Below are 18,505 nucleotides of genomic sequence, written 5' to 3' on the forward strand. Positions count from 1 at the left end.
TGATGACAGATAGAGTGGTTTGCTGAACCTTGTGTAACATCATCTATACTTGATAACATTGTAATGTTAATGATGTGATCACTTAACTTTTACATTTTTCGTCATTCCTTCACTGCTTCTGATATTAATACAAACTTTTAATACATTCAATGAAATCTTTGGCGAACTTCATTTCAAGGAAAATATATGTATTTCCACCGCCAATATCATGAATAGGGAAAAGTGGGAAGCCATGCGTTTGCTGAAACAGGTGAGGGTCCCCACACAAGAATTCTTGTATACATGTGGGAAGATGGGCGGTTGAAGCAGCAATTTTTGCAGCCAAAGTATGATGATAGAAGTTTTGGAAGATGAGGTTAGTTTATTTAAGCAATATTAGAAGTTTGAATCATGTTTTTGTGAATAGAGCGATTGAGTTAGAAGAGATGTGTTATAAATGGATATTTATAATACTCAATCTGATTCGATCGATCAATAAATCAAATATCGATAGTTAAGAAAAACTTTTTTTTTGAATAGCCTAGGTGATTACATATTCAGAATCTTTCTTAAATATTGACAATGCAGACACGCAGTTGTTCGAACACCAAAACTTTTAGAGAGAATATTAGAGACGGGCACAGGACGAGGAGGGACAATTTTTTTTACCGACCCAACCCTGATCCGAAAATATATTGCTAAAATTATGTTACTCAACTTATGTTATTAAGTAAACGTGTATTAGTATGTATCCTTATTGGTTAAGGTGTCAGAAAGTTAAATGATTTTAAACTAATTATAACTTGGAATATGTGTCGATTCAAAGTCTTAAATGTTTCTTTTTGGCTATTGCTTACCTTTATTTGTTTCTGAAAAAAAAGAAGAAAATTGCTGTTTTCAAATAAAAAAAATTGATAATCCTTTTGTAAAGTAAAAATAAAAAAAATAAAAGAATAGAAAGGAAAGGAAACAACCTCAAGACTTGCTGTTGTCAGTTGCCTCAGCCAACATAAGCCATATTCTTCATCTTCTTCAATAATTCAATTTCTACTTTATATGCCTTTTACAATATATAATTTGTACTTTTGACTCCAAACTCCGATGAGACCGATACGCCTCCCGGAACCTCCCAATACCACCGTAGGAGTGCCGGATATCTTCGAAGACGGCTCTTACAGCGTAATCAGACGCGCCGTCATCATCGGAAACGGCTCCCCCGGATCCGAGAACCAGAGTATTGGGTTGGTCAGAGCACTCGGGTTATACGACAAGCATGTTCTTTATGTAAGACCATTTTATTAATTTTTAGTTTTTAATTCTTTGCTGGTCCTTATCTGATTGTCATAGCTTTAATATTAATTTTTAGGGTTACCTTGTTGTTTTTGATTACTATAAAACTGTTAAATAATTACTGGAAAAAGATAGTTGCTTTTATGTTCATTTTAGAATTGATCTCAAAGTTGTTACTATTTGATTAATTGATTATCCGTTGTACTGATACGCAGCGAGTTACGAGACCAAGAGGAGGGATACACGACTGGCTTCATTGTCTCCCAGTTAGTCTTCACAAAAAGTTGGATTATCTCATCCGGTTGATTCAAATTTATTGCCGACGGAGGAATTATGCGCCTTTACCTCTAGAAAATGGCGGTGGAAGTGTTGGCTTGGCATCTATTTTAGAAGCTGATGTTAAGCAGATCGTAAACATGGCACGCCAGACTTTTGAAAAGTACTTTGTTTTTCACCATTTGGTTATTGAAAATGCTTATATGGAATGGATAGCAATTTGAATCCAAGTTTAACTAATTACAGTGTAAAATCTGTTTTTTTTCTGTTGAACGTTTTATTTTGTGTGGGTACTTTTGAATGGTTTGATAGTAAATACTGGTGTTTTATTATTCTTCTTGATAATTTGAATCCATATTCGTCTTATTGCAGTATACAATCTGGTGCTTTTTTGTTGAATGTTGATTATCCCTTGTGGATACTGATGAATTGTTTGATAAAATTTCCCAGGGATGGTCCTTTGTTGGTTGTTGCATCCGGAAGAGACACCATTTCAGTTGCAAGTTCTATAAGACGTTTGGCCTCAGAGAATGTTTTTGTCGTTCAGGTTTGTAATGGGCGTTAACTTTGTTTCAACTTTTTATCCTAACAATCATGTGGTGCACCATTATATTCCTTTTATGTTTATACCTTCCTAGGCTTTATAGGATGAACATAGAATGAGTTGACTAGAAGTAATGAAGATTGGAAATCGCATTACTGAAAAGAATAGTGTTTTAGAAACTTCTGCCCTATGTTTTTTTTTCTTTGTTGAAAAAGCCACATTTGAAGTTTTTATTTGCCAAGCTATCTTTTAATCTTGTATATATGTAGTATCTACTATCTATGCTACTCTCCTTGTTCTTGTGCCATCGTTAGCTTCTTTCAATCTTATAGCCTAAAGAAAGATCTTTTGTTGCATGTTGTCATTTAACTCATTTGTCATGTTTCCAGCGTATGATAACATTATGTGGTTGCATGTCTAAGTATCATTTTTTTTGCAATTCCTTTATAATGCAGATACAACATCCTAGGTCACAATTGAATAGGTTTGATTTGGTGATCACCCCTCGGCATGACTTCTATCCTTTAACTCCTGAAGGAAAAGCACAGGTTCCTCGGTTTCTTCACAGGTGGATTACTCCTCGTGAACCTCCTGATAGGCATGTGGTATGTATTTCAGTCTATATTATGGAATTTTATTTGCTTAGTATTGGGAACCCTATCTTTGCTTAAATTATTAGTTTGTGTCTACTGCTAAAGGTAGGTTTATTTTCAACTTTTTACATCAGATACTCACTTTGGGAGCTCTTCATCAAATTGATTCTGCTACACTCCGCAACACAGCTGCAGCGTGGCATGATGAGTTTGCACCTCTTCCAAAACCCTTACTGGTGGTTAACGTCGGCTGGCCTACACGTAATTTTTCGTTGTGCTTTGAGACTGATGTTTTCATGTCCCAGTAGAATTTACACTTTATTGTAGACGTTCGCTCTGATGCCACTATGCTTGGAGCTGCTATTTTCTCTTAGGGATGTGGACAATGTATTTGCCCGATTATAGCTGATGCACATTATATAGACTGATCTTGATCTGGGTTAGGTTTTTTTTTTGTGATTTACTTCACAATAATATTCAAACTTAGTCTTTTCATCCTCATTTTTACTTTTTTTTTTGCTTTTCTATATATGCATAACTACATGATGCTGAACATTTTTACTTCATGAACTTGGATTAGGATGTAGTTTTTGTTTTATGATCTTGAGAAAGAAAAAAAATATTTGATGCATGGTCTCCTTTTCTCTTAATCTCTTGCTATTAGAAACTAGAATAAATTTTTTTTATTCTTTGTTCACTCTTCCTTTCTTTTAACCTTATGCATAAATATTGATATGTATGTTTTGTCTGCCATCTTTACAGGCCACTGTCGATATGATGCAGATCTTGCAAAGCAGTTAACTGTCTATCTTCTTGGTATCCTTTCAAGCTGTGGGACAGTCCGAATATCTTTCTGCAGTAGGACACCTGAAAAGGTTTTAATAAATGACAATTCACTCATAATTTCTCTTACTTTCTTCTGTGATGATTTAAGATACTACGTAGTTTTGACCTTCAATTTGGCCTACAGGTATCAAAAGTCATTGTGAAAGAACTTGCTGATAATCCAAAAGTTTACATCTGGGACGGTCAAGGTATGTTCAGTTAAATGTAATTTAAAATTAAAATGTGGATAATCTTTACTGAGTTTTTATATGACTTTCAGAACCAAATCCACATATGGGGCATTTAGCTTGGGCGGATGCTTTTGTCATCACAGCAGATTCAGTCAGTCTGATAAGTGAGGCTTGCAGTACGGGGTATGATCTTCCTTTACTTGTATTTTAGAACATGTCGAACCCTTTGGACTGTACATTCTATTCAGTGGAAAACTGTATCTTTCACATTTGGTTCCATGCAGGAAACCTGTTTACATTATGGGGGGAGAGCGTTGTAAGAGGAAACTATCGGACTTCCATAAATCTTTGAGGGAGCGAGGAATGGTTAGGCCATTTACAGGTTCTGAAGATGTGAGTAAATAGTCAATGGCATCTTTTCATTTCCATTTATTCCATCCTGTTACTGTCCACAGTCTCGTAAGATCGGATAAAGTTACATTTACACATGACCACCAGACTGAATTGAACCTAATTCCTAACCTATTTGCCATTTTTACGCCATTATAACTAGAGTATATCAACTAATGAAAATCCTTTGGGATTAATTATATGAACTATTTCCTTGGATGTCTTTTAGATTGCAGAAAGTTGGAGCTATCCTCCTCTCAACGACACAGCAGAAGCAGCAAGTCAGGTGCGTGAAGCACTTGCCGAGCGAGGGTGGAGGGTTAGATCATAATGAAGGTATTGATAGTTGTTGTAAACACTGTTGATTTCCGTAGTATTGAAACTTGTGAAGCCATGAAATTTGGGTTTGTTGAATCGCATATACAAGTACCACCTTCAAATTTATTCTTCTCCATCAGGGATGTTTAGATGCATTACATGTAGAACGAAAGTGTTAGCTATTTAGGGCCGGATTGTAAAGCATGAAGAGAGGGGCAAGCATAAATTTACCTTGTTTTTTTTTTATGGGATTGTTTGATTTATACACCTGAAAAACAGATCTGATGAAATAAAAATTTGACAACATCCCTCCCTTTTGTTATTCATTTGTCTTCTTCCTTGTGCCATTTCTGTTTTGGCTTTTGCCCTTGGAACAGCCTTCTTATCACAGGAATGGATGCTATACAGATTAACTATGAAGCAATGGTAGGGCCATCCTTTAATTTGCATTGTAGATCATTAAATTTAACTTATTATATATTATTTTATTGAAAATAATAAATAATATTAATTATATTAACATTTTATTATATATTATTAAAATAAAATATCATATATTATTATTATTATACAATTGTGTATATATTATTATAATATTGAAAATATTAGTGACGAATAAAATATAAATAATTTGAAAGTTGAGTAGTTAAATTGAATATTTTTAAACTTTAGTGACTAAAATAGGAGTGAGAAGATAGTTAAGTGATGAATAATATAATTTATCTATAAAAATACCACATGTAGTAGTTCGTTAAGTTTTTAACAAAAAAATAAAAATAAATGTTAGGTATGTTTTTGAAAAAAAATAAAAATTTAGGTATTAAAATGAAATAAAATTGATAATTTAGATGCTAAACGTGTAATTTACCCTTATTTTTAATATAAAATATTATTTTTTATAACCGTTTCTTTTTAAAACGGTGATTCGAATTGGGATAAGGTTGAGTTGTTGGGGGGCAATTTTAAACCACTTTTTATGACAAATTTTTCCTTTTTTTTTTGAAAGAATTTTATGACCACTAAAATTACAATTTGGGTTTTGATGTTTATCAGGCAACCTTCATTCGCATCAGAAAAATATGGGTAAATTTCATAAATCATTACTAAATTTTCTTTTTCTCCTATTTTGGTCACTAAAATTTATTTTTTCTTATCTATTCACTGAACTTTCGATTTACTCGTATTCTAGTCATTCTGTCGTTAACTGTTTAACGGTGTTATGCATGACACAAGCATCAAAACGATTGCATTTTGAAAAACTCAAATCCACACAAAAACGACATCATTTTGAATTCTCTATAAAATCCTTTTCTTTTTCATTCCTCTAGTTTTCTTTGTAATTTGTACATAATGTGATCGGTTGCCACCATCGACCATCACATCATTTTTCATACCCAATCATCGTCTACAATCGTTGATGGTGACCATTTAACCCCAAATTTTTTATATAAACTAGCTTTCACCTTCCGAACACAAATCAGATGTTCTTTTAACCCAAAAAAATACCCCAAAGTTGATGAATTTATGTCGAAACTCTTCAGCTTTCTTTGTTTCCGTACGTCTTCTTTCATCGTTAAATTAACGTCAAAGCATGCTATGGTGATATTCTCATTGTTGTCCATCTCTTTTTCTTTTTTCTTCATTTTTCCTCTTTTACTGTTATTGATGGCTACAATATTATGTTTAGTTCAAGATTTGGGTTGAATCTTAGTTTAGGCGATATATATTAACTCATTGGGGGTATTAAAATGGTTCACAATTTGATTTGATAGGATAAAGTTGTAGTTGATTCTCGGCTTTATTTAGTTCTCTTTATTGTTATTAATGATGGTAGAATAACGTTAAGATTTGTGTTTAGTTTGATAGTGAGGGATTCTTAAGGGATTAAAATGATACTCGAGTGTGTAAGGGGTTCAATGATAGTGAATTGGAGGTGGTCGAGAGGGTGAGAATAATGAAATGGTGGTTTGTGGTGGTGAAGTTCAATTGAGTTATTCTTGATTTAGTGATGTTGGTTGTGGGTTGAGAGATTTGTTTTGAAACAAAATGTGATAAAATGGATAGAGATGACAAGTGATAGAGGGTGACCGGTGGAATGTCAAATTTAACGAGAATATATTAAAAATTATATTAAAAAATATTAATTAGAAATCTAGGTGACAACTTAAAAATTAATAAAAATGACGTATCATCACAATGTTTGAGAGATAATTGGGGAGTGATAAAAAATCAATTTTAAAAGTTCAGTGAATAAATTGAAAAAAAATATAAATTTAAGTGACTAAAATATTAGAGAAAATAAAGTTTGGTGATAATTTGTGTAATTTACCCGAAGATTATTTGAAAATAATAAAAAAAATTGCTAATCTAGAAATCTCTGGTAACCCAAAACTCAGTTCATTCCATCAGTTAAAACACTTGCACTGTCCGTATGCAAACTTCTCCAGTGGCAGACATTCAGAACGACATCTCAAATCTCAATATGTCACTAGTCCCCTCTCCACAACCCAACGGACCTCTCTTCGCCGAGGTCGACATGAGTGGCGACGCCTCCGCCCCCACCGTCCGAGCAACCGTGGTCCAAGCCTCAACCGTTTTCTATGACACCCCTGCTACTTTAGACAAAGCCGAGAGGTTGTTGGCTGAAGCCGCCGGCTATGGGTCTCAGCTAGTGGTGTTTCCTGAAGCTTTTATCGGCGGATATCCTCGCGGCTCCAATTTCGGCGTTACGATCGGGAACCGCACTACTAAAGGGAAGGAAGAGTTCCGGAAATACCACGCTTCTGCCGTTGATGTTCCTGGTATGAATCTCATCAAACACTTTTAAAAATTTTCTTTCTGATAATTTTTTCAGATACTGGATGATAATTAATTTCGGGTAAAGTTTTCATTCTTAAAAAAAAACCTCTAATGTTTTTTTTTAATCTTTTTATCTTAAAATGAAATGTTGAGGCTAAAATGCTATAAAAAAAGGTTAAATTGACTATTTAGTCAAAATTCGGTACTTTTTTCTCCTAAAATGAAACACTGGAGTAAAGTTTATTTTTTGATATTATGCCAAAAAATGAGAGTAAAGTTTGATTGTTATGAATACTATTTTAGCTGATCAATTCTGTCTGAAACTTATTATTTATGATCCAAAGTTGATGTTATTAGTCTTGTTTCACATTAATGGTTTGTGCTAATTGTTGCAGGTCCTGAAATCGAGCGTTTGGCGGTCATGGCTGGAAAGTACAAGGTTTACTTGGTGATGGGTGTGATAGAGAGAGATGGATATACTCTATATTGTACTGTCGTGTTTTTCGATTCCCAGGGCCGGTTCTTGGGGAAGCACCGGAAGATTATGCCGACTGCATTGGAGCGTATAATTTGGGGGTTCGGTGATGGATCCACAATTCCAGTTTTCGATACTCCGATTGGGAAGATTGGCGCAGCCATTTGCTGGGAAAATAAAATGCCACTTCTTAGAACAGCAATGTATGCAAAAGGTTGGACTTTTGGACCCTTCACTTACATTTTAATGCTGAAAGTACTTATGGCATTACATATGTTATTTTGATTTTGATTGCAAGCAGGGACCAAGTTAGACTAGAAAAAACAATTATTATTATTTGGCTTGGAAATACATTTCATTGTTTAAATTTTTTTGAAAAATGTTTTATATTTCATAATTGAATTTGAATAAACTTTTTATTAAATGAACAGTTGTTCAAAACAGGCTAGAATGAGAAGTGATACTAGTCCGATTAAACTTGAAATTGTGGAACACCATTGGGGCCAAAAACTTCTTGTATGCTTATTCTATGTCTTAAATCACCGTTTATGCTAATGCTAGCAATAGAAAAAATTTTGTATGTTGTCGTTAAGTTGTTTACTTTTATAAATTTTGATATACTAATAATTAGTATTATACAGATTTTGTGGTATTCACGAGTTTATGCCATGTTGGTTGTATGACTTAAATCATGTTTGATATACTAATATTATCAATGTAAGTAGGCATATCACTTGCTGAATGCATGAGTGCCAGTTTGAGGATAGTAAATACTCGATCATGTTACGCCTAAGTTAGCCTATAATCAGTCTTATTCAGCACCGAAGAATTGTCAACCTGCAAAGTTTTAATGCTATTTAACTCTTTTTTTTAGGTTTTGAATGTTTGCATTGGATTGCTGCAGGTATTGAAATATATTGCGCACCAACTGCTGATTCCAGGGATCTGTGGCAAGCATCTATGACCCATATCGCTCTTGAAGGCGGGTGTTTTGTTTTGTCAGCCAATCAATTCTGTCGGAGGAAAGACTACCCACCTCCTCCAGAATATATGTTTTCCGGGACAGAAGTGGAACTCACTCCAGATTCCATCGTCTGTGGCGGTGGAAGTGTCATTATATCACCATCTGGAGCTATTTTGGCAGGACCCAATTATGATGGGGAGGCACTTATATCGGCAGATCTAGGTATGTACAGTAATCCATGGTTTAATATCTACTCAACTTTTCTAACTTGGCCAACATTGCTGGATTGCATTCAATTGGTTGTTTCAGGACAATGTATTCGAGAAATGTCTTAATAGTTCAAGATGCTCTTTTCTTTCTCTTGGACTTGAACTATGGATGATCCCATGTTTCTTTAAAATTCTCGAGACACTTGTTCCTGTGTCAGAGGGTCCATTGGGATGTGACCTTCAAAACAATGTTGAGAATGGGCTGTCAGGTGTATTTTGAGATGCCGTATTTCCCATTCAGCCCTGTATGCATTGTCTGTATTTTAAGATAAAATGTGATTGATTGTTCATTAGAGTTTGATTGGGAATATCAGCGTTTAGTGAAGTGCCTTTGTGGACAAATCCATAAGGTTCAATGAGCCGAACTAAACAATACGTTGCAAGTTGGTGTGAATTGTAACATTTGTCATGGTCCTAGAAGGAAACCATGAAACTAAGAAGTTTGACCCAGGATTCAAGTAAACATACCATCTTTGTGTCTTCATGTGTTTGTCTCTTTCTCTTTGTTTGCCTGCCCAAGTTCTTGTAGGCAGGGGATAACTGTTTCCGATGATACTTCCTTTACATGTTTCGTCTCCACAGGTTTCGATTGGGTGTAAACTTTGATATTAACTTTCTTTATTGATTACCGACTGAAATGAATGATATATGTACGATCAAATGACTTGCAGATATGGGAGAAATAGCACGGGCAAAATTCGATTTCGATGTGGTAGGTCATTATTCAAGACCAGAAGTGCTTAGCTTGATTGTCAGGGACCATCCAGCAAAGCCAGTTACTTTTGCTTCAGCATCTGAAAAAGCTGAAGACACTCATAAATCCTCGTGATCATAAGGTATATGCATTGGTCCCTTACAATCAGATGAATCCAATTTGTAAAGCCGTCTGATGACTGTATTAATTTCTTGGTATCTATTGAATCACTTTCAACGGATGATCCCTTACTCTGTGATCATGTTCATCCCCTGTAATGGTATAAAGCTTTCATCCTGTGAATTTCACTCCATTTTCTTTTCAATGTTCTTGGATTGGAAGTTTCATGCTGTGATTCATTAGCTATTACGGTACCCCAACTTTAGATTACTTACCATTTAAGGACCATACTCTAGCACTAATTCACTTGCTCAATAACTTTCGTGGTATACATTTATCAATTCAATTCTCAAAAAGACTAGTGCAACATTTGTTCGATAAAAAAACATTAGGGTTTGAATCCTAATTATTAAAATAATTCCCATATATATATACTAATGATTTCGTCAAATAAGCTTTACCATGGGGTGTTTTTATTTCATAGCTCTGTTGCTTCACAAGCCTAAGTTTGGACATATTCTTCCTTGTAGCTTTATCAAGTAAGATTTTAATAGATTCTAATGGAATCACATAGAAAGGATCCAATCAGTACTGTTGAAGCATCGACATGCGGAAGTCATCGACTTTAGTTTAGGTGGTAGAAAGAGTCTACAAGCTATGAGATCAATTCGTTCAGGAATTTTACAAGGACTGATAAATTAAGAAGTCAATTTGTTTTTGTTACGAATCAACAGTGTGGTGTACAACAAGTGATGCAAAGCTTCTTCAAGTATTCCTTTGAGAATATACAATGAGATTGGCATTATTAGAATTATTGGTTTTGTTCCATTCACAATAACTTTTTCAGATTGTTTTTTAGTTTGAGTGTAGAGTGCAATACTCAGATTAACTTGGGTTCGTTCATCTTGCAATGAATTTCAACATAACAAAACAACCGTTGTGATCTTCCCATAGTATGTCAATTTTGGAATTTTAGAGACAGAGACAATCATCAGAATCGACATTAGTATTAATATAATCCCCAATGGTCATTAGTCGTGTTTATTATAAAGCCCATGTATGTTGAATAAAGGTTGATGATTTCAACCAATCTGCTTACATTACTCCAGAGTTGTAGATGTGTATTTAGAGACTTTAAAGGCTACAATTCAAAGGTCATTTGATTTAAGCAGGATTTTAGGGTCTCAAAATGGATTCATGAAAGGAGTTTGACACTTACTAGCAAAAGTTTTACAACCGAGTGCACGGGCCATAATATTTACCTTACTTGAATGGATGAGTTCAATCAAATATCAGTTGTCGGTCGATACCTAATCGAGATAATTTGATTCGAATACCGGATGTCACATTAGTCACTGAAACGATTGATACAAATTTATTACTAAAAAATGTATTCCATGCATGAATACAACCCAATTATTTCACATAACATACAATGGAAGACCACACCAACATTCTTAACCGAGAGTAAACTTGATCATGCAAAAAGATTCACTAAATCAAGTTACATGTTTTAAGAGTATTTTTGTCTTTTTTTACATACATCATACCAAAACATGCTAAAGATTACAATTAATCATCCTGAGAGATAACATGAGAAATCTCAGCTCAAACGAACACCATTTCAAATTCCAATTATACACATAATATTATAGGGATTAAATCGAATCATTTTAATTAATTTTATGATTAACATGCATTTTCTAAATTTTCAGCTCAAACATAAAATTAAAGTCATAACTATACTAACTGTTAAAATCATTTATAATGCAAATAATCAATCACAATTTTGAATAATTTAAAATTTACAAAAATTAAAAAATATATAACATTTTAGACAAAGAGGAAAAAAACTGTCAATTGAATATGAGTTCAATGATGAGAGTGAATATAGCAAATTCTTGTATGGTTCAAATAATTCAAGACGAGACTCAAAACAAGAAGACCCTTGGAACCTGGGGTGGAGAACGATAGATAAGAGCTGTTGTTAGTTAATAGGATAAACTATGTATTTAGTTAACCGCATATTCATGTTATTCTGTTTTAGTCACATACCGTAAAAAAATAAACATAATTGCTGACGTGAAATTTTTAATTTTTTAATATTGATGTGACATTATATTATGGTGACATGTCAGTATCCTTGATAACTTTTTAATGGCAAGTGACCAAATTGTAAAGTTAGGTATGATTTGAAAAAGAATAGTTAGGTGACCAAAACGAAATCACATGAATAGATGGGTGACTAAATACGTAGTTTACTCTAATTTATAATACAAATTACAAGGCCATGTGATGTGTTTGGAGTTTTGTCAAATGTATGTTCTCGAGAGAATTTCCATTCTTACACAATTTGGTAGGATAATGTCACATGGATGATGGTGACTTTATAATAAAAACAAATACATAAGATACCAAGTAACATGTCGGAAATAATTCAGAAATAAAAAAATGGATTGTTATTTAATTAATTTTTATTTCATACATATATAAATGGTTAGTCTTAATCCTGGTTTGAAACATCCCCCTTATTCTGCCTTTGAAGTCTTTATTATACTGCATAATTGAGTTGTGGTCAGTCATCATTGTTAGACTTCGGTTGTCATAATTTGAACAAAAATATAACAAATCCAAAATATTATACAACCTAAAATAAAATATAAAACTCAAGTAAATTTAATAGTAAAAAGAATATTGTTTCTCTAAAGGTTATGGGTTCAAGCAGCTACGTCTGTTAGATGTGTTATTAACAATAGAAATAGAGCGAATGGGGTGAGAGTAGTCGTCCCTTTGAAAATTTAAAATTATCATATATTTTAAATTTTTTTCTATGTATTTTTCATTGAATATCTATTCTCATCTTCTGAAATTTTATAAATTTGTATATTCTAAGATTTTAAAGGTTTATCCTTAACATAAAATTATGCGTATGTGATTGTATAACAATATCCTTTGAAATGGAAAGGCACTTAGATTTGAATTTAAGAACAATGCAGTTACACTATTACACGATCTAGAAATATATTGGTAGAAAAGAAAATAGTTTTGATTATTGTAGGTAATTCATCTTTTTCAATATGTAGAAACAATTATAATCGATTATTGAACGATTATTAGTCGATATTAAAATATATTGTCTTCATAAGAAGAAGGTAGAAAGAGATGAATGAAATTGAGATGATTTTATCTCTTCTCTTAATCTTGACCGAAAGATATTATAGTAACTCTTGAAATTAGTATCGATAGTAGGATTATTGTGATTATCTATAAATTAACAAACTATGTGATATGATCAATTGACAACAGATTTTATTTTAATAATATGTAAGATATCATATTAAAAAATCATAATTTTTAGCAACTAATAAGCAAAATACCTTTGATAGAAACACAATAAAATTATTTTGATGTTTTATAAGTTATGGGATTCTTCAAATGCATTAATTACAACATCTTCCGTTGTATCCAAAAGTCATAACTTCAATTTACAGTGTCAGCCTATCAACAATTCGGAGTTGGCCGATTGATTCAAACGTAAGCAAAAAGAACAGCCCTCAAATTCAAGAAAATGCAACATAGCAATACTCAAGAGAGGTAAAAGAAAAAACAAATAAACATGTTCTCTTCTCTCTTAGCTTCGGCCTTCACTTATTTTGCCAACGAACTTAGGCTCCTCGGAATGCATGGACCGGCTCCGTTGGCGGGTCAGACTTGGAAAGCTTTGGATGGGAGCTATCCTATTACTAGATAATATGTGATCTCTAAGACTCTTTACTGATCTCTTCGTTACCGTGTTCGTGTTGGTGTATTTGTTGGTCAAACTTTTCTGGGGTTTCAAGGCCAAAATCCAGATCTTTAGAGTTTGAACTTCCTTTTTCTAAGCAAATACTTCCCCATGAAATCATCTCAGAAAGTGATTTCCTCTTATTTTCCTTTTCAATTGGAATCTTCTTTGATCCACCTTCAACATAATTTCCGCTAACATAACTCCATTTGTAGCTCATGTCATTGTCGTCCATGTTTAATTCAATGGAGTGAAGATCATTATCACCTGAATCATCTGCTTCGCACTCTTCTCTACCGATAACATCGACTTTATCGGCAACTTTCTCAACCATTTGACCGGAACCGAAATCGATCTTCTTCAAATAAACTTCGAGCTGTTTGATCCTCTGCATATTCAGTGAACCATCACCATTTTCTTCGTCAAGTTTGGTTCCTAGGTAGGTCTCAAGTTCATTCCTCAACTTTTCGACGACTGCATTCTTCTCCTCGAAATGATATTTAGCTTCGGAGAGCTTCATCTGGACTCGTTCCTCGCGTAACACATCGGCAAACCGAAGCATTTCCCTTTCCTTCTCCATTTCTTCCTTTTCTTCAGCCGACTCTCGTTTCAGTTCTTCGATTGTAGCTCGATCTTCTCCGATACCTCGAGCCAACTCTTCGCATAATTGCTCTAAAATCTGTTTTGCTCTCTTCTCCCTTTCGAGCTCCTTCATTGCCTTGGATAGTGATGCAGCTGTATCAGCCAATTCCTTTCCGAGCTTCTTGTTCAATCTCTCAGTTTGCCTCCTGAGTTTCTTCTCCACTTCGAGCTCTTCCGCGATGCACGCTATGGCATTGCGGATTCTCTCACGCTCTCTCTTCTTCCATGCATCCTTTTCTTTGGCGAAATGCCTCATGAGATACTCGATTCCATTGCGATTAGATCGTTGATCTCGAATCAATCGATCAACATTGATTCGAGCTCGGTTAAGTTCATCATGTAACGCCGAGACTAATGACATGATCGACGAGTGTCGGTCTTCGAAATCACAAACTCGATCCAAGACATTAACGAGTTCTTTAGAAATAGCTAAGCCATTTCTGACATCCTTTAAACGAGTTCTAATTCCAATTATGCATCCGCCATGACTTTTACCTCTAGAATGAGCTTCAATCTGCATTCATGGCATAACATCAGTATCAATATCTTTTACTTATTCCCCCCCCCCTCCATTTTTCTGTAAAATAAGGGTTCAGCCCCAAAATTTATTGCAGTAAATTCTCAACACAATCAAGAATCAAAATAGTTTTTGGAAAATTTCTTTATCACCTCCATGAAACTACCATTACAAGCAGCGTCCATGCTTCCAAACTTATAGCCAGTAACTTGAAGCTCTTCTTCTCCTGTGAGATTTGACTCTGCCTCGATCCATTTTCTATGAAATTCAACAGAAAAAAATGAAAAGAAAACTACAAATGAGATTTCCACTAGAAATGTTTTCCAGAACTTCAAACTGATGCAAAGCATAAGAGAATAACTAAAACCCCCACCTCTGAAAAGGGACTACAAGACGGATCAGGCAAATTTTGCGGCAAAGCATGAGGCATTTTTGGAACTCTAGGCGCTTTTCTCCTCTTATCTTTCTTCTCCAATACTTCCTTACCTTGTGGCAGCGAGTTTTCTAGCAGAAACGGAGTCTTCTTTGGATTGTGAAACACTCTTTGGTGACTAAGACTGCACGCTTCAATCTGTAGTTTTGGATCAGAGATGACGAACAATCTCGTTTTTTTATCTTATCATGGTGTTGTTGCCATGACATTGTAGATTTCAAAATTTTGATGTGCTTCCGATATCATTCGATATCTCATTGAAGATTGGAGAGAAAGATAATAATGATTTTCGAAGATCTCTTTTATTGTATCAAGGAATGGGAAGTTATATGAAATATCTCAGGAGGAAGAAGAAGACAGATTAAAGAGTAGGCATCTTTTCTCCCGAACTTGTTGCCTTGAATTCATCAAAGAAAGTGTCAATCAAATCAAAGATTCTTCTTCTTCTTCTTCTTCTTCTTCTTCTTCTTCTTCTTCTTCTTCTTCTTCTTCTTCTTCTTCTTCTTCTTCAGGATTTTACAGAAAGAAGGAAAGAAAAAAACAGTAAAAAATAAATACAAGGAAAAGGAAAGATCAGAGAAAAGGGAATGATCAGAGCTGTTTGTTTTTCAAGTGTTGTTTATGATTCTATCTTATCGTCTCCATATGTATATAATGGTTTTATTTGTTTTTATTAACTTGATTACAATTTTGCATTTGTTAGTAAGATTTTTAATTATATAGTAATGAATATTTAAATTTTCTTGTAGATGTTGTGCTTAAATCTAAGTTTTAAGAATAACAACCTCCTAATTTGGTGACAATCCTTCTTAGAAATATGCATTTCATTCGAATATGATAAATTTTGATTTGACTAAATTCAATTGAATTGATTTTTTTATTTTGAAAATTTAGGTTCATGTTGATGTATTTGTGTTTGCAAAGCATGTCAAGTTCAAGTTTATGGTGAAAAAATCCGACTTATATAATATTATAATTACTTTTATATATATTTAGAGTTAATTACAACATTACCTCTTTCTATGTTGTTTTTTGATTAGATCATTATTTTACGTAATATATATAAATATATACATCAGGTCAGGTGAACCCCTCTTAAATCCGATACGATCAAATACGAGTGAAAGAGTTTAATTTTTAGATTTGATTCGGATAGACCAAAAACTCGACATTATCCATGAACATATTTAATTTCTCCAAATGATATTTTTTTTTGAACAATTCCTACTTAAGAGAAAAGGAAGGAAAATTTTGCTCCTAATGAATATTAAATCCACAACCTAGGAAAGAGGGAGGTATTAGCTGAGAGCTTTTAATCACCTACTCCAAAGGATAATTTAATTTTCATCTAAATAATTAAAAATAAATATCAAACATATCAAATGTTATATAATTTTTTAAATTAATAATACTAACTAATTTTATGAATAAAAAGAAAATATAACTAATTATAATAGGTTACAAAATTATATCAGATTTAGTTCGTTATTTACAGAAATGACACTAGAACAGATCAAGTGTTCTGTCGTCTCACCTCAAGAAATGAGTAAGATCTCGTCCCGGGTAACTATAGTGTTCCACCTTCTCCGATATTTTAACTTCAAGCTCGTCCCCGGTCGAAGCAAAATGACAAACTGAAAACAAAGATTTTGTGCAGGTAGATTCATTAGAAAAAGCTGGTTATTTCTTCTTCTTTTTTTCCATTTATATAGATTTTCCAAATACTATACATGCAATTGAAGCAAATATGAATTGTAGGTAACGTAGAATGCAAGCATGCTTGCCCGCCTGGCGTGGTCAGAAATAATTAAATCAGAATTTACTAATGAATTTTTTGCACTGGATTGGATGGAGACTAGATTTAATAGTGACGACTGACGATTGGGGTTCATTGTTTGGTCCGTGCTTATGGAATCGCAGGGATGTTTGAAGAGGGAAGCTGAAATTGTGCTTGATTGCAGCCGCATATTTGTCTTCAAAGCCAGATATGCTTATGAACTGCATACGACCAAGACAACCAACCGTGTAGTTGTCTATGTGTGACCTACAGGTAGATCCCCCACCAGTAGGGTGGTGTAAACTAAACACCAACGGAAATTGGATTACGAGATTTACTAAGTCAATAGGATGTTTGGTGTTGGACGCAAAGCTATAGGAAATTTATCAAGGGCTTGAGAAACAGGTAATAAGGCCATTATCGTTGAAACGGATGCTTGTATGCTTCAAATAAAATATTATTGATCCACTACTCAATCTTTGACAAAAAAAAAAATAAACCAAATCCGATTGCATTAATTCCGAAACTTACAGTCTTCAACTTTCAATCTTCAAACCAAAAACCCAATTCGAAAATTGAGACCCTGAATCAAATACACATATAATATGCAGAAATTTTAGTTCATCTTGAAAGTCCCAAAAGTCCAAATCAAAATAAAAATTATCGGATGAAATCAAATATCCAAGTATCTGAAACCACCGACCCTTACCAAACTTACCTGGATTGTTGATTTCAAACAAAGAGTAAGTCCTATATTTACACCCTATAATGCATACACATAAAATGAATTTTCACAATAACATGCATATTATTATACCAACTCAATATATCTTATACGTACTCAAACGCATTGCAAGGGGAAAACCACAATTACACTATCTATTTATTAATAGTATAATCCATTGCGGAAGACAAAATACTAAACAGATTCAGTTTTTTTTTACCTTTTAGTAAAGAAAAGACTTAATTTAAAAATAAATATACCTAAATTTAACTTTAGGTGTCTAAAATTTTTTTTGTTAAAAATAAATGTACGTTTCAGACGTTACACTTTTATATGCTTGCACTATATCATCCGTTGAAAAAAATATTAAATGACACGTCAGACTTATATTTTTTAAAATTTCTATTGTTTAAAAAATATTATTTTTTAAGATTTTTTTTAAATAATAATACCCTCATTCCTCCACCCCCATCGTCGTTCATGGCAACCCCACTCACCCCCCCCCCCCACACAACCCCATCGTTGTTCATGGCAACCCCCTCCCCATCCCCCAATTCATGCGCCAAATTTCCTCCCCTCCCCACGTCCATGCGCAATGATTTCCCCTCCTCGTCCAAATTGGGATGACGGCAGGAGGGATAATCAGCAATTGAGGTCCGATGACAGGTCGATAATCATTCAATGATGGTAAAAATGGCCGGTGATGGCTGATAATGGGGTTGGAATGAAAGATTTTGGGATTTTTCCTGTAATTTCAGGAAAAAAATGATTTTTTAGAATTAATAATATTCTTAAGATTTTTAATAAAAATTTCAAAAAACTAAATAAATGTGACACGTCATTAAATCTTTTTTAACGACCGTTACAGTTCCTAAAAGTGTAACGGAGAAAACATTAGACA

At 33.8% G+C, this 18,505-nt stretch overlaps 3 protein-coding genes across 4 annotated transcripts; 2 read left to right on the plus strand and 1 right to left on the minus strand.

Moving 5' to 3' along the window:
• Positions 1-944: 944 nt before the first annotated feature.
• LOC120150240 (mitochondrial fission protein ELM1-like) lies at positions 945-4,729 on the plus strand. Its single transcript, XM_039162928.1, has 10 exons — positions 945-1,263; positions 1,485-1,708; positions 1,996-2,092; positions 2,545-2,694; positions 2,817-2,943; positions 3,445-3,557; positions 3,653-3,716; positions 3,788-3,881; positions 3,983-4,091; positions 4,318-4,729. Exons 1-10 carry the CDS (start codon positions 1,081-1,083, stop codon positions 4,417-4,419), a joined length of 1,263 nt encoding a protein of 420 aa, XP_039018859.1. The 5' UTR covers positions 945-1,080; the 3' UTR covers positions 4,420-4,729.
• A 2,069-nt stretch (positions 4,730-6,798) lies between these two features.
• On the plus strand, positions 6,799-9,865 carry LOC120150234 (bifunctional nitrilase/nitrile hydratase NIT4A). The gene is made up of 4 exons (XM_039162921.1): positions 6,799-7,207; positions 7,601-7,894; positions 8,585-8,866; positions 9,585-9,865. The coding sequence occupies exons 1-4, from the start codon at positions 6,838-6,840 to the stop codon at positions 9,740-9,742; spliced, it is 1,104 nt and encodes a 367-aa protein (XP_039018852.1). The 5' UTR covers positions 6,799-6,837; the 3' UTR covers positions 9,743-9,865.
• A 3,384-nt stretch (positions 9,866-13,249) lies between these two features.
• Positions 13,250-15,572, minus strand: LOC120150238 (uncharacterized protein At5g41620-like). Of its 2 annotated transcripts, XM_039162926.1 has the most exons (4): positions 15,044-15,570; positions 14,823-14,928; positions 13,550-14,667; positions 13,252-13,508 (listed from the first exon to the last, which is right to left on the minus strand). In XM_039162926.1, the coding sequence occupies exons 1-4, from the start codon at positions 15,091-15,093 to the stop codon at positions 13,499-13,501; spliced, it is 1,284 nt and encodes a 427-aa protein (XP_039018857.1). In that variant the 5' UTR covers positions 15,094-15,570; the 3' UTR covers positions 13,252-13,498. The 2 variants fall into 2 exon arrangements, with proteins under 2 accessions (XP_039018856.1, XP_039018857.1); XM_039162925.1 differs by having other exon boundaries at positions 13,250-14,667; positions 15,044-15,572.
• Positions 15,573-18,505: the final 2,933 nt, after the last annotated feature.

This window comes from Hibiscus syriacus, unplaced genomic scaffold (genome assembly GCF_006381635.1).
Source record: "Hibiscus syriacus cultivar Baekdansim isolate YM2019G1 unplaced genomic scaffold, ASM638163v2 tig00111022_pilon, whole genome shotgun sequence".
NCBI classification, from domain to species: Eukaryota; Viridiplantae; Streptophyta; class Magnoliopsida; order Malvales; family Malvaceae; genus Hibiscus; species Hibiscus syriacus.

Excerpts from the sequence above, each read along its gene's own strand:
- LOC120150240 (XM_039162928.1), top strand. The coding sequence starts at position 1,081 with ATGAGACCGATACGCCTCCCGGAACCTCCCAATACCACCGTAGGAGTG. Across the intron at positions 2,093-2,544 it reads AGAATGTTTTTGTCGTTCAG|ATACAACATCCTAGGTCACA; the intron begins GTTTGTAATGGG and ends TTTATAATGCAG. Across the intron at positions 2,695-2,816 it reads AACCTCCTGATAGGCATGTG|ATACTCACTTTGGGAGCTCT; the intron begins GTATGTATTTCA and ends TTTTTACATCAG.
- LOC120150234 (XM_039162921.1), top strand. The coding sequence starts at position 6,838 with ATGCAAACTTCTCCAGTGGCAGACATTCAGAACGACATCTCAAATCTC. Across the intron at positions 7,208-7,600 it reads TTCTGCCGTTGATGTTCCTG|GTCCTGAAATCGAGCGTTTG; the intron begins GTATGAATCTCA and ends TAATTGTTGCAG. Across the intron at positions 8,867-9,584 it reads ACTTATATCGGCAGATCTAG|ATATGGGAGAAATAGCACGG; the intron begins GTATGTACAGTA and ends AATGACTTGCAG.
- LOC120150238 (XM_039162925.1), bottom strand. The coding sequence starts at position 15,093 with ATGCTTTGCCGCAAAATTTGCCTGATCCGTCTTGTAGTCCCTTTTCAG. Across the intron at positions 14,929-15,043 it reads CTTGTAGTCCCTTTTCAGAG|AAAATGGATCGAGGCAGAGT; the intron begins GTGGGGGTTTTA and ends TGAATTTCATAG. Across the intron at positions 14,668-14,822 it reads GTAATGGTAGTTTCATGGAG|ATTGAAGCTCATTCTAGAGG; the intron begins GTGATAAAGAAA and ends CCATGAATGCAG.